This window comes from Callithrix jacchus, chromosome 11 (assembly GCF_049354715.1).
Source record: "Callithrix jacchus isolate 240 chromosome 11, calJac240_pri, whole genome shotgun sequence".
NCBI lineage: Eukaryota > Metazoa > Chordata > Mammalia > Primates > Cebidae > Callithrix > Callithrix jacchus.
The window spans coordinates 44,551,247-44,564,774 of record NC_133512.1 but is presented as its reverse complement, the minus strand read 5'-3'; the positions used below and the strand labels follow the sequence as shown (position 1 = coordinate 44,564,774).

The 13,528-nt window shown below is 35.7% G+C and overlaps 1 protein-coding gene across 4 annotated transcripts in view; it reads right to left on the bottom strand.

Moving 5' to 3' along the window:
- Positions 1-13,528, bottom strand: part of ETV1 (ETS variant transcription factor 1) — a 97,726-nt gene that overhangs the window by 9,624 nt on the left and 74,574 nt on the right. For all 4 annotated transcript variants that reach the window (XM_054237225.2, XM_054237224.2, XM_054237227.2 and 1 more), the window contains 4 exons: positions 11,469-11,535; positions 9,523-9,593; positions 6,270-6,439; positions 952-1,053 (listed from right to left, as the gene is read on the bottom strand). In XM_054237225.2, the coding sequence (XP_054093200.1) occupies positions 952-1,053; positions 6,270-6,439; positions 9,523-9,593; positions 11,469-11,535 (410 nt within the window). The remainder of the gene's footprint in view (positions 1-951; positions 1,054-6,269; positions 6,440-9,522; positions 9,594-11,468; positions 11,536-13,528) is intronic.

The following is a 13,528-nucleotide window of genomic DNA, read 5'->3' as shown; positions in this document are numbered from 1 at the left end:
TTTTACCTTCATTCATTGATTTATTGCTTTCTTCAAAAATTATATATTTTATTTTAAGTGTAATTCACTTGTTTTATCTCTACTCTTTTCTAAAAAGCTACTTTGGCTGGCCGCATTGACTCATGCCTGTAATCCCAGCCCTTTGGAGGCCAAGGCAGGCAGCTCACCTCAGGTCAGAAGTTCAAGACCAGCCTGGCCAATATGGTGAAACCATGTCTCTACTAAAAATACATAAATTAGCTGGGCGTGGTGGCACACGCCAGTGTCGCAGGAGAACTGCTTGAGCCTGGCAGGCAGAGGTTGCAGTAAGCTAAGATCATGCCACTGAACTCCACCCTGGGCAACAGAGCTAGAGTCTGTCTCAAAAAAAAAAAAGCTACTTTCAAATATTTTGGGAAGCTCATTTAAAATAAAATATATTAATCTTCCACAAGCCAAATAAGATCAAATATTCATTTTTAATAAATGGCTTAGGATGTCAAAGTATCAGATAAAACTAGGCAAGAAGTGAGGCAAGGAAAAAAATGTTTCTACAAAGGAGAAAATTAAATGTCTGAATGTTTTAAGAATCAAAACAAGGAAAAAAAGTAAGAATTTAGTCTAAGATTCTTTATTGCTGTAAACAAAAGCATAAACTGTGGACAGTGCAGAAGAAAAACTTCTGAAGATACATGTAATATTAATACTAAAACAATCCTTTTTAACCATGTGCAGCAAAGTAGGAACTTCCAGAAAGCCTGTTAGTTGTATATAATATCACTACACATTTGTCTACAATGTCTATGCATTTTTACCTAGAAAGGCTTTTAATACCAAAACCAAGAGCTAAACATTTGTTAAAATGACTGAAAACCTTGCTTCAGCAATGCAATGATATGTGGCATTTAAAGTATGACATGCAGATTAACATGCAACATTTCAGGGAATTTTAATGCTGTATTAGCTGCTCACCTTTTGCATAATTCCTTTCTCATAGTAATAGCGGAGTGAACGGCTAAGTTTATCATAGTTCATAGCGGGCCTGTTTTTTTGAATGCCCCAACGTCGGGCCACCTGCCACCAAAAGAGAATTACATTGTAGTGTTAAGTGTTAACTTATCAGCATGTTTCATAAAAATTGGTTAATTAGTTAACTACTTCCAAACCCACAAAATAATGTTCAAGTCAAGGATATAAGTAAAGTAGCAAAAGCTACCATCATCTGATTTCCTGTGTCCTGGTTTGCTTTTTTCTTTTTTTGAGATGGAGTCTCACTCTGTCGCCCAGGCTGGGAATGCAGTGGCACGATCTTGGCTCACTGCAACCTCCACCTCCCAGGTTCAAGCAAGTCTCCTACACCTCGGTCTCTCGAGTAGCTAGAATTACAGACCTGGCTAATTTTTATGCTTTAAGTAGAGATGGGGTTTCACCATGTTGGCCAGGATGGTCTTGAACTCCTGACCTGAGGTGATCCACCCGTCTCGGACTCCCAAAGTTTTAGGATTACAGGTGTGAGCCACTGTGTCTGGCCTGGTTTGCATTTTAAACCAGGTGGGCAGTGATCATTCTGAAATGCTACAATAGAATTCTTTGTTACTATTGTTTTGGATACAAAATTATATGGAAATAAGGGAATGTTTTTACAACAGGCTACACTTCACCAAAATCACGAAGTTTCTCATTTTGAGATATACTATAAAGAGCAGCTTAGTGATCTCCTTGTAAAGGTGTTTACTGAGGTTATGATAAACCAAAGGAAAAAAGATACCCTTCTCAATACTATAGAAAGTGAACAAGTGACAATGTGTATAACAGAGGAAACACTATACCAATTAATAAACCAAACTGCAAATAATTTTTATTGCCTAAAGGATCAGCAGAATAAAATTGTGGGCAATATTAAACTGGTGAATTATGCATTGATTTAGAGAACAGTAATTGGATGCTAAAAATAAGAAGGAAGCAGAAAAGGTCACCATGTATATGAGTCTACAAACAAAAATCTCTAAAGCAGAATGTCTACTTTGCTGTTTAGTAAAAAATCTCAGAGCTTTTTATGATGTGGCTTTGGAGGAGCAATGTATTAAGATAGAGTTCTTCAGTAGTGCTTTGAAAAAAATCATCTCTTCTCAATGTGTTTATACATATCCCTACCTCATCACCACCCCAGGCTAGTAAAAGCATTACACAGAATAGGGTAGCTTGCTTTTGCTACCCCAGCTAAGGTCACTCACTCATTAATTTCCACTTTTTATTAGTCTGAGCAGAAACTGTGGCTGCCATGCAAGCCTAGGCAACCCCAAGAGGGCATGATCTAATAGGGCTAGGGAGCACCTTCATTTCCATAAAATTCCAAGTTGTTGCTATGTCATATATACTAAAATAGAATGCTTTTCTAAAAGATCATTCTGTCTCCCTTCTTTGTTAGTAATAACCTTTCTCCAGGCTTGTTTTTTACTACCTGTAAAAATACCAATCCTAGCGATTTTCTCTCAGTAACTTTTATTCTCTGAATGAAGACATAAAGTACTTTCACCACATGCATCAGTATGCTTTTTAAAGAGTAGAGAGATGTGATATAACAGGGACAACATTACATATCCCAGCAGACAATCACAGTGGCAGGTACATCTTAATTCTCCAAAGATAAACTTCATTTTAACATAAATCTTCTGAGCAATAGGGAATTGAAGCAGGGAGGAGGGTGGTGGGGGGCAATAAGAAATGAAAGCATTTTTTAAAGAAAATCTCATTCAAAAACCTAACTATGGATATCAATAAACCCTTAGTAGGCATAGCAGCGGAAGAGCATGCAAACTTGGAGGGGATGTGAAAATAAAGTATTGGTATCCCTTAAACAATGATTTCTGAATTCATTTATAAATGATTATTTTCTAGAAACTCATCAGGATGTACCTAGAAAATAAAATCCTCACAACAACTCTAAGACAATGTTGTGGATGTCTCTGGGGAGAGAAATATGATTTTTAAACATATCGCAAATGGCGTTTGATGCTTATCATGCGGATTCATTCTCAGCATCATGAGTATATTTTGTAGAGGTGGGGTTTTAACTATACAGGCCAGGCTGGTCTCAAACTCCTGACCTCAAGCAATCCACCGCCATGATGAAACCCCACCTCTACTAAAAATACAAAAATTAGCCAAGTACGGTGGTGCTCACCTGTAGTCCCAGCTACTAGGGAGGCTGAGGCAGGAGAATCTGGGAGGTGGAGGTTGCAGCGAACGGAGATCGCACCACTGCACCCCAGCCTGGGTGACAGACCGAAACTTCGCCTCAAAAAGAAAAAAACTGTTTCCTGGAACAATTGCCTAGGAGTCATGATTAATTCAAAAATAATATTTCATTATCTCAAATATCTCAGAAAAAGAGATATTAAAGATTATGTGTTTTCGAATGTTACCCAGAACACATTGAGCAGATAATCTGTGCAGGCCTGGAGTCTCACTCAATATCATTTTGAACTGAAATACAAAGAAATGAAACCCAGGCCGGGCCGGTGGCTCACGCCTGTAATCCTAGCTCGTTGGGAGGCGGAGGCGGGTGGATCACTAGGTAAAGAGATGGAGACCATCTTGGCCGGCATAGTGAAACGCCGTCTCTACTAAAATACCAAAATTAGCTGGGGGTGGTGGCATGCGCCTGTAGTCCCAGCTATTCCGGAGGGTGAGGCAGGAGAATTGCTTGAACCTGGGAGGCAGAGGTTGCAGTGGGCTGAGATAGCGCCACTGCACTCCAGATCCAGCCTGGCGCCTGGTGACAAAGTGAGACGGGCTCCAAAAAAAAAAAAATAAATAAAAGTAAAAATAAAAGGAAATGAAACCCATCAGTAATTTCAACAAGATGGCTTCAGAGACGTCTTTCACCGACTGTGAAAAGGCACCCAATGAGCTGCTGGGCAGTAGAGGGAACAGGGTGACCACAGGCCACACAGACTAAAGAAATTTCACAAACCCTTTCCAAAGAAGAAATTTAAACAAGACCCTACAGACATTGCCTGATGGAAGTAATTGCAACAGTCAGCAATGCAGCAATCAGATATGGGATGTTTCATTTTGAACAAAAAGCCTTAGGAGACATTCGCAGTGCTTATTGCGCAATTCCCATTGAGTTAGTTATTATTTGGAAATGCTCTACTGACTCTGAATTAACCAGCCCCTTTTTAACTTTATGAGGCTGCTACAGAAAAGTTATCTAGATGTCAGTTTGTTGTATAGTACAGATGTAATTTACTTCTTCCCTGCATTTAAAAACCTCTGTAACTCAGAATTTGATGAAACGTAATGGTCATCTGGTCAAATCTCCTACTTATTCAAATCTGAACATCATAAAAGTCAACAGCTGCTATATAAAAAGGTTAATCATTTGCAAAAGAATTGTTGTTCTGAGTGGATCAGAAATACTGGCATAATTCAGTCATTTTTTCCTATCTGAATATATATGGCAAGAACCAAAAAACAAACAAACAAAAAAAAACACCCCTCTGCTCAGTTTATTGTAATCACAGGTGGAGGGAAGTAACTGTTTAACTGATACAAATCCCTGTTGAATGTGCTCGGTTCCAGCATGAACCAACTCTTGCAGTGATTAACATCTTCCATGAGGTGAAAAGCACACACTCCCATTATGTGAAAGGCTTTTAAATTACTCTGTTAAATGTTTCTAGTCTCAATTTTTTAGTGCTTCACATTTTTGTGGTTCTTTCACTTACATCATTTAAGTATATCAATGAAAAGACTAATCTTTGACAGCTAAGTTTTAAACACACTACAGCATTCAAACACCCAAACATCATCCTACGTAATGAGAATTTTCAGATTCTATAATCTGTATGTGTGTGCTTGGTATGGGGCAAGGGAGATACTGCAAAACTACCACCTGGTGCTACTAAAATATTGATACAAACTGAAGGAGACTTAATTGTTCTAACCAGTGCCTCTTATGTCATACTTTCAGTACATTCTTGAGTCAGATAATCTTTTAAATCTTCAATTATGTAATCTTATCTTCTGGACATCAAATTAGGGCATATTATCTGATTACAATTGAATACATGGTTTAATAAAGACAGGAAATTTAAGACGGATGGACCCAGTAGTCAAGGGTGTGGTTGTTCAGTGTATATGAAATTTAATCACTTTGGATTTCAAATATTTTTTAAACTTACTGAATTTTTCAATATTACTAAAGTGTTTAGATTCAATACCTAATATAATCAGTCAGAGGTATTTAGCTAAGGATTTAGCTAAAAATCTTCCATTGCTTTCTTGGCTGATAAAAACTGAAGTCAATTTTAATTGTAGCACAGAAAGAATCCTTAGTAATAAAGACACAATAATTTGATATTAACGTTGCCTTTCCATCAGAAGTCCAAAAATGCTATTGATGATTTATGCTAATAGTAAATCATCAATAGTAGCCTTAAGCCTAAAACTAGTCCTGGGAAGAATAAAAACTGAACTGAGAAATTCTTCACAGCAATACTTCCTTTGTATGTGGGGAGTGGGAAGGAGAGGACGGTTGAAGTTAGTTGAAAGTGTCCTTCATTTCTCCATACAGTATCATCTCCATCAAGACTCTTCTCATTTTAGTAATTTCTCATTTGCTATGGCAACATTGTAAACTTCATCCCAACCTTCCAATGGAGTATGCTAGTCCAGCTCACTTGGAACAAGCATCACTAACCAAGGAAAATGTTTCTGACAGGCCTGTGTCTTGTAAGAGACACTTAAGGGCTGAGAAATTTCCATTGTTGCCCTTGCATGCCTTTATCCCCCATGGTTGTTTTACCCCATCTTCTTTTTGAACATGACTTTGGTCTCTAAATGCTCCTCTCTAACCCTCATGACAAAATCCAGGTTGTCCAAATAATGATTGCTAATTGGAAAGAATAATCCCTCCATCCCCAAAACCAGCTGACTTTAGCAGACATGGTTCTTCTCCCCTAAAGACCATAAAACCTCCTGCCTCTTTAACTTAGATGCTCCTTTACAAATCCTGAAGCCAGACATTCCTAAATAAAGGTGCAACCGATGCTCTGGTTTATTTTCTCCAACATCAATTTTGTAGGATTGTATTCAACTGAAAGGAATATGCACATTGGTGATTATAAAAGTAGACAGCCTTTATCTTTGCACACTTTTTAATTCAGGAAGTTTCTCTAAAGTCCTAAAATGATTCAGAATACATTTTTGGTGTATCAATCAAATATCAGTTTCTTCATGTTATAACATGTCTGAGTGTCCTAATTAAAATCTATTAAACTAACCTCTTCAGGCTCAATCAGCTTAAACTCCATGCCTCGACCAGTCCAGGCAATAAAATGAGAATTTGAAGGGTCATCCAGAAGAGCTACCAAAAACTGCCAGAGCTGAAGTGATCCTCGCCGTTGGTATGTTGGTCCTTCCCGATACATTCCTGGCTCCTGTTTGATGTCCCCTGAATTAAAATAATTTAAAGTTTCTATTATTAGCAATCTCATGCTATTTACATAAAATTTACATTAAATCAGTCACTAATATGGTCACACCACAATCAACCACTTTATTATTATTAAAAAGGAATTTAAAATAGTTAAATGGTTGAATATATTATTAAAGAGGAATTTAAAGTGGTTAAATGGTTGAATATAAACGAGCAAGCTGTACAGACTTACAGATAACTATATACAACACAGGTGCAGAATAAATCCTGGGTCAATATGAATGACGCACCTCATTTACTTACAAAAATATTGTGGAATTATCTTTTATAAAAATTGATTTCTTTAAAAACCATCATATTTCATCAGACTTCTTTACTTTTATTAATGCCATTACCCACTGCTATAAGCAATACTGAAGAGGAAATAATCAGTCTTAAGCTCTGGGCATTTTATTCATACAAATTAAATTCTGCAGACTATCATTTATAAATACCTTATTTACCTGCTTGTGATGAACTATCAAAAATTTTAATGCAAATATCCCAAAGCAAATTTAATAGTATCCTAAACTGACTGAAGTAATCTTCACTTTATATAAATTAGGAAAATCTTGTGGGCAATTCAGGGCATACTGCATAACCATAGTACTATCCATCCTTCACAACATCACATAGCTTCATACTGAAGCTACTACTTTTTTAACTGGCAACAAACAAAAATTCTCTCTCATTTTCTTTATCTTTTGTTTGTATTTCATTCACTTGAATTTAACTTGCAATTGTTTTTTCTGAAAGTTCAATTTAAAAATACATGCACCAGAGATTTCTGTAAGTATGTATTTTTAAGCACAAAAAGTTGGTGTTAACATTTATTTGATATTCATATTTAGTGTGAAAATCTGTTAAACAGCACAGCAATAAAGGTGCTAGTGCTGCAATGCTTCTGGTACAAATCTGGTCAGTGACCTTAATTTTACAATAAAAAATGCAAAGTTTTATGACGTCTGATTATTTACTTCTATCTACAGACACATGTCTCAAAAATATGTGGAACTGCTCACACTGGGGACTGAGTGTCTAGGGTCCTGCAAGTATACCATTGTTTATGCATAAATTACTCTTCTCCACTAAAGAAACAATTCAGATAAAATATACTAAGCCTATGATGTCACACTATGCATGAATTATAAAACAGACCAAATCGCATACTTTTTAAAACTTACCCATGGTCAGCAGAGAGATATATATCTCTTAAAATTATTATAGAAAGGGCAACATTTGAAAAGCCTAAACCAAGATATAAAATGTATGAGTCAATAGCTGCTAAAAATCATTATGTTGTTTTGGTCTTAACAGGGTAATACAGAAGTGTATCTTCATATTGATTTCAATGACAGTTTATTTATCTCAGTTTTTCCTTGAGTTTTACAATTTATTTTTTATGGGAGTAACTGAGCAATTATGCAGATAGAGTGAAACATTGTGAAATTTTATAGTCTCTATATTGCTTCTGCCTATAAATGTGACTGATTACACTGACCATATACAGTGAAAAAATAACCCCCTCTATTTTCTTTCTTCTTGTTCTACGTTACTTACAAAATAAAAGACAAACACTATCTTCCAAAAAAAAATGTTTTATTCGTATAAAATTTAACAGTATTTAAAAATCTAAGGGAATAATCAAGTCAGCTAGTTCTCTAAATATTAGTGTGACCTTGGCCTGTCAGATTATATTGTAATTCTGTCCATAATTTTGAGACAGTTTTCTTCCTTATAAGCCCTTATTAATTTTCAAGATCTCTGAAATATGAAGCTCACCAAACATGAAAGAAACTAACGAAGGTCATTTCAAGAATAAGAGGCCTCATAGGTTGTCTGAAGAGAAAAAGCTGTATTTTAAGAATTCTGATGCTCTGCTAATGTTGCTAAATAGTACAATTCACCCCTCTGATACGAAAAGCTTAAAACTAAAATCTATTGTAGAATAAAACCAAAAATGTGATTCCTATTGAGCTTTTTTTTTCTTTTTCTTTCTTTCTTTTTTTTTTTTTTTTTTTTTTTTTTTTGACCTTGAGTGAATTTTTAAAGGGAAGAGAAAGAAACAGATCTTCCCTAGACTTACCAACCCTTCTGAGAAGGGTAAAGCTAGCAAAAATCTCAGGGAACATAGGATAGTCTTCAAGCAACTAATTAGAAATTGAAAAGCAACCTGAGCGTGTACTTTGCTGTTTAAATAATAACAACTTAAAACTTCAGGGAGCACCCAAGTCATTATAGCCATGACCCCCAAAGTTTGTACAATCAGCTGATCAGAGGGCCCCTGGCTCGTTTCCTGTTAAACAATCAAAGCAGGAAATATGAAGACAAGTGTGAAGAACCACTAAATCAATTAACTGTTTACTTTTTACCCAAGCTTCCTCAAGATGAAAACTTTTGTTGCCTTTGTCAAAAAAAGTAAATTCTATTTAACTTGACACACTTTTCTAACATCTGAGACCTTTGCATTGCAATAACAAGTGGTGTTAAAAAGGTAATACTTTCCTAACTCCCTTTCAAACAATTACAAAGCAATGTTACATTAGTAACATACATCTTCCCCAGACAAAAAAAAGGGGGGGACTAACAATCACTAACGAAATGGGCAGTTATGTTGTTCCTGTGTTCCATAATGCATCTTTTCATGAACAATAAAAGAAGAGAGGTTGCATTAGTCATCAGTACATCCACAGTAGCAGCTTTCTGCTCTGCTTTGTAATTACAGGATCAGCTTTCAATAAATCTCGAATAACAAGCTGCATGTGCTCAGCAGAGCAATGGAAAGCCCCCTCTTACTCTACACAGAGCTCAGCAAGAATGATGCTCTTTGGCTACTTCTCCAAAAATGGACTCAGTCCCCTAAGACAAAAGAGAAGGTTTTTTTACCAGGGGAAAGAAAGAGATAAATTGTAACAGGTCAACGTTAGCTAGAATTAAGTGCATGATGAATTATGTGCATAGAAATCTTTAGGTAGGGATGTCCACGGTTTTCAGAAAAGGCGAAGGTAATCGCTCCATCTTTTAAAAAAAGCAAAATTTGAAGCAAAGTGTAAACCTACCATCGAATTTTTCTGGGACAACACAGGTATCATCATAAAACTGCCTGGGGCCTTTTTCAAACATACAGCCTGTGGATGAAAAAGGAATACATTTATTCGTGATAGAAATGAAGCTCACACTTAAAAATATAACAATTTAACATAAAAATTGTGATCAAAAATGACTCTGCCACCTTTCAGTTCCGTGACCCTAGTCATTTAACCTCTGTGCCTCAATTTCCTCATCTATTAAACAGGAATGACAGTAACACCACCTACCATGTTATAGGGTCGCTGTAGAGATTTAATCCTAGGGATTAAATGATTTAATATATGCAAGCTTAGACTGATGGATAGTACACAGTGATTTATATAAAAGTTAGTTATTTATATTATTGCTAACCCAAGCCAGAGCTCATATAAACACTGGCAAGGATTTATAATATCTTGTCTCTTTTTCAGATTCATCTAAATTTTATTGTTCAATGAAAAAGTGAGAAAGCAAGGTGAATTACTGCTATTTACTTTACATTATTCTCTGATGCTCTGAGACAGATTTATTTTATCCCCTTACTTTCTTGTGGAAATATTTAGATGGGTTAACCTTCCTGTACTCAATTAGCAAGATAAGAGGAAAAGCAAGTTTCCCTTTTTTTTTTTTTTTTTTGCTGTAACACAACTAAGTCCACAGAAAAAGTTGTAAAATAAATCAACAGCTTTTCATAATAATTTCCTCTCCAAAATATACTCTGCTGTGAATTTTTGTTGTTGCTATCTTTAATTACCAGGAATAAATTTCGTAAGAGTTTACTTTTATTTCTCAAATGTATTGCTCTCTATGGTCAGTATATAATATTAACAACAGAAGCAACAATAATTACATTGCATTTGTGTGAAACTTTTAATTTCATATATTTTATATTTACCATCTAATACTGCCCTTTAAAATTCTACTAATTTCATTTATACAAAATAACCAATATTAGATCAAGCCTAAAATGATGCATCCAAGTCAATCTTATTAAAGACACATGGAGTGTGTAGGTTACAAACCATGCATATATTTCAGAAATCCTTTACTGAGGATAATATCCAGAGGAAATCATTTTTACCATTCCTTTTTAGGTATCAAAGTCCCCTAGAGGCCAAGCTTTCCTACCACGGTTACAACAAGCCTATCCAAAAGGAAACTGCTTCTCCAGGCCTCCTAGGTGAAATCTCATTCATATAAATTATTTGTCCAGGGCTGGGCGCTGTGGCTCAACCCTGTAATCCCAGCACTTTGGGAGGCCGAGATGGGCGGGTCACGAGGTCAAGAGTTCCAGACCAGCCTGGCCAATGTGGTGAAACCCAGTCTCTACTAAAAACACAAAAATTAGCTGGGCATGGTAGTGTGTATCTGTAGTCCCAGCTACTCTGGAGGCTGAGGCAGGAGAATAACCTGAACCCAGGAGGCAGAGGTTTCAGTGAGCCATGATTGCGCCACTGACTCCAGCCTGGCAATAGAGGGAGACTCCATCAAAAAAAAAAAAAAAAAAAAAAAGAGTCCCAAAATGTAAAATCCAGAACAGTTAACAGTGAAAACCTTTAAATTGATGGTGTTTTATTCCAAAACTATGACTAGATCTGTAAAAGCAAAACCAATTATTCCTTGAAGATATATTTCAGCAGAGTTCATAAAGTGGGCTAATCTATAAAGCGTATGTTCTATTTTAAAAGAATGTGGTTGTTGGCAAAAAAGAACACAGAAATCCACTTTTCAGTTGTTTTTATGCATGTGACTCATGTTAACAACCCAATACAAAACAGCACTACTTGAAACATCTTTTTACTTTGGAGATAGTCTCAATTGCTTAGGGAACATAAATGATTTTTCCCAAATAATATAATGAAATGACATCATGTTAGGGATGTCTGATTATTCTGAATGGTATTTACAAGGGGTTTCAATGATGGGGAACTTAACTTCTGTTCTGCTGGGATGAGTCAGGAAGCCTTCTTGCCTCATATAAATGGAGTGGCAGCTAGGCACTTCTGAAAGAGGAAACGACATTGGTCAAAAAGAGCCTGGAGATGAAATGCTGTGGTTATCAGTGGACAGGGTGCAGACAGAAAAGTTACAGAAACTGACAGGGTTCCCATGTGGGGAACACGTCAACATATAATCAACATTTCGGGCAGGGCCCACACATGAAATGAAAGAATGAAGAATACATCATGGTGAATGCTGATTCTCTTGAACAGGAATGTGCATTTAAAGCATTATCCAAATAAACCTTGCTAAAGGTCAGCTCAAACAGCAACCCACATGAACGTGATGGCATCCTTGAAACAGGGTCACAAGTTTTAAATATGCACCAGGAACATTTACCAAATAAATTTGTATAATCCCATAGCATTCTATGAATATAGCAACATTTGAAACATTTAGAAGCTTTCAAGTTGAAAATACTGTAAAATGTATTATCAAAAGTTTTATTATGCCATTATACTATGCCTTCTTTATATAAAGCATTATGAAGCTTATAATTCTGACCATATACAAGACAGAGTTAACATTGATTCCCAATATCTGCATTTATAACAGGATTGTGGTATAGTTAATCTTTCAGGTTACCACATAGTTAGCAATCCATTTCAGCCCAACTTTTTAACCAATGGTACTTCGAATTAATTTTTAATGCTGTTTTGATTTATTGCCAGGCGTAAGGTCCCTTTAAAGCAGCTGGGACTGGAAGGGACAGTGTTAATAACTCTGTCAGCTCAGCAGCTGCTTTGAGGCAAGCATTTTGTTGTGCTAATGTTGACACCCTGCCACAAAATACTTTTATTGACTGCTGCACACCTGGATTGCAGCTATAAAAACAGCTGGCTGACTCTGGAGGCAGCTAAAGGAAAACAGATAGGCTAAACTCTATTACATATAAGTGTGACTAAATGCAGTCTTTCCTTCCCAGAGGGGGAGGAAAGTGGGGAAGAAGGAAATACAAATATTTCTGAGAAACTCACTATTTAATGTCAAGGAACACCTTATAAAAGTGTTATAACATATTACAAAATTAGCATAATCCTGGAAAACTAGACATTTTACATCAAATTTGAGATGTGATGGATAATTTCACTAATACATACTATTCCTATTCCAATGGCTGATTTGCTGTTTATTGCTATATTATTGCAATTATCTGAGATATCAGTACAAAAATATTATATTTACTTTATAATATTCCTAGTAAATTCTATTAATCTATTATATTTCATGATATATTGATTTAAAACTCATAATACATTAATGACTTATATAAAAAGGCTAATGCCAAAATCTCTATTACACTTCCAAAGGCCCAACTTATGAACTAAATTCTCAAAAAAGCAATGAATGGCAATTTAGAAATATATGTAATATTGTGTTTTTGGCAATTCCTATTACTATTTGTACTCTAGTACTAGCTCTAAAAATGGAGACCCTTGGCTAGCATTGTTTAAATATGGTCTATACTTAATTGGTGTCCTTTATACAGTCCATAGAAGCCTGAAAAAATATGGCCAAGAGAAGATTATTCCCATAAAGTAAGTAAAGTCATGTTATCCTAAAGTGATATCAGTTAATTTATGACTATCAGAGTGGGTCAGACGCTAATCAAATTGTAGAAACATTTCCAAAGTGATTATTCAATCAAATGACTAACATGGTTAATTAGGAGCCATAAACATTGCTCTGAAGTTCATCAAAGTAATGACTTGCCCAGAAAAATTACTGCTAATTAAATTGCCTGCTGCTTTCATTTCTACCTTATCTAATAAAAAATCCAACCAATGAAGTTTGGCATTACATTTTAACTTTTGTTAAATGCTTCACTATGATCCAAACTAGCTAAGCGGCGACTTCAAAGGCAAATGTTTTGTGGCAGAGAAAGGAGGCATTGCATATGCATTCACTTCTGTATTTTCACAAATAAAACGTACAAAGTTCAACAACAAAGTTCAAAAAGCTGTAGTTTAACCCATGCAAAAATATTAAGATGAC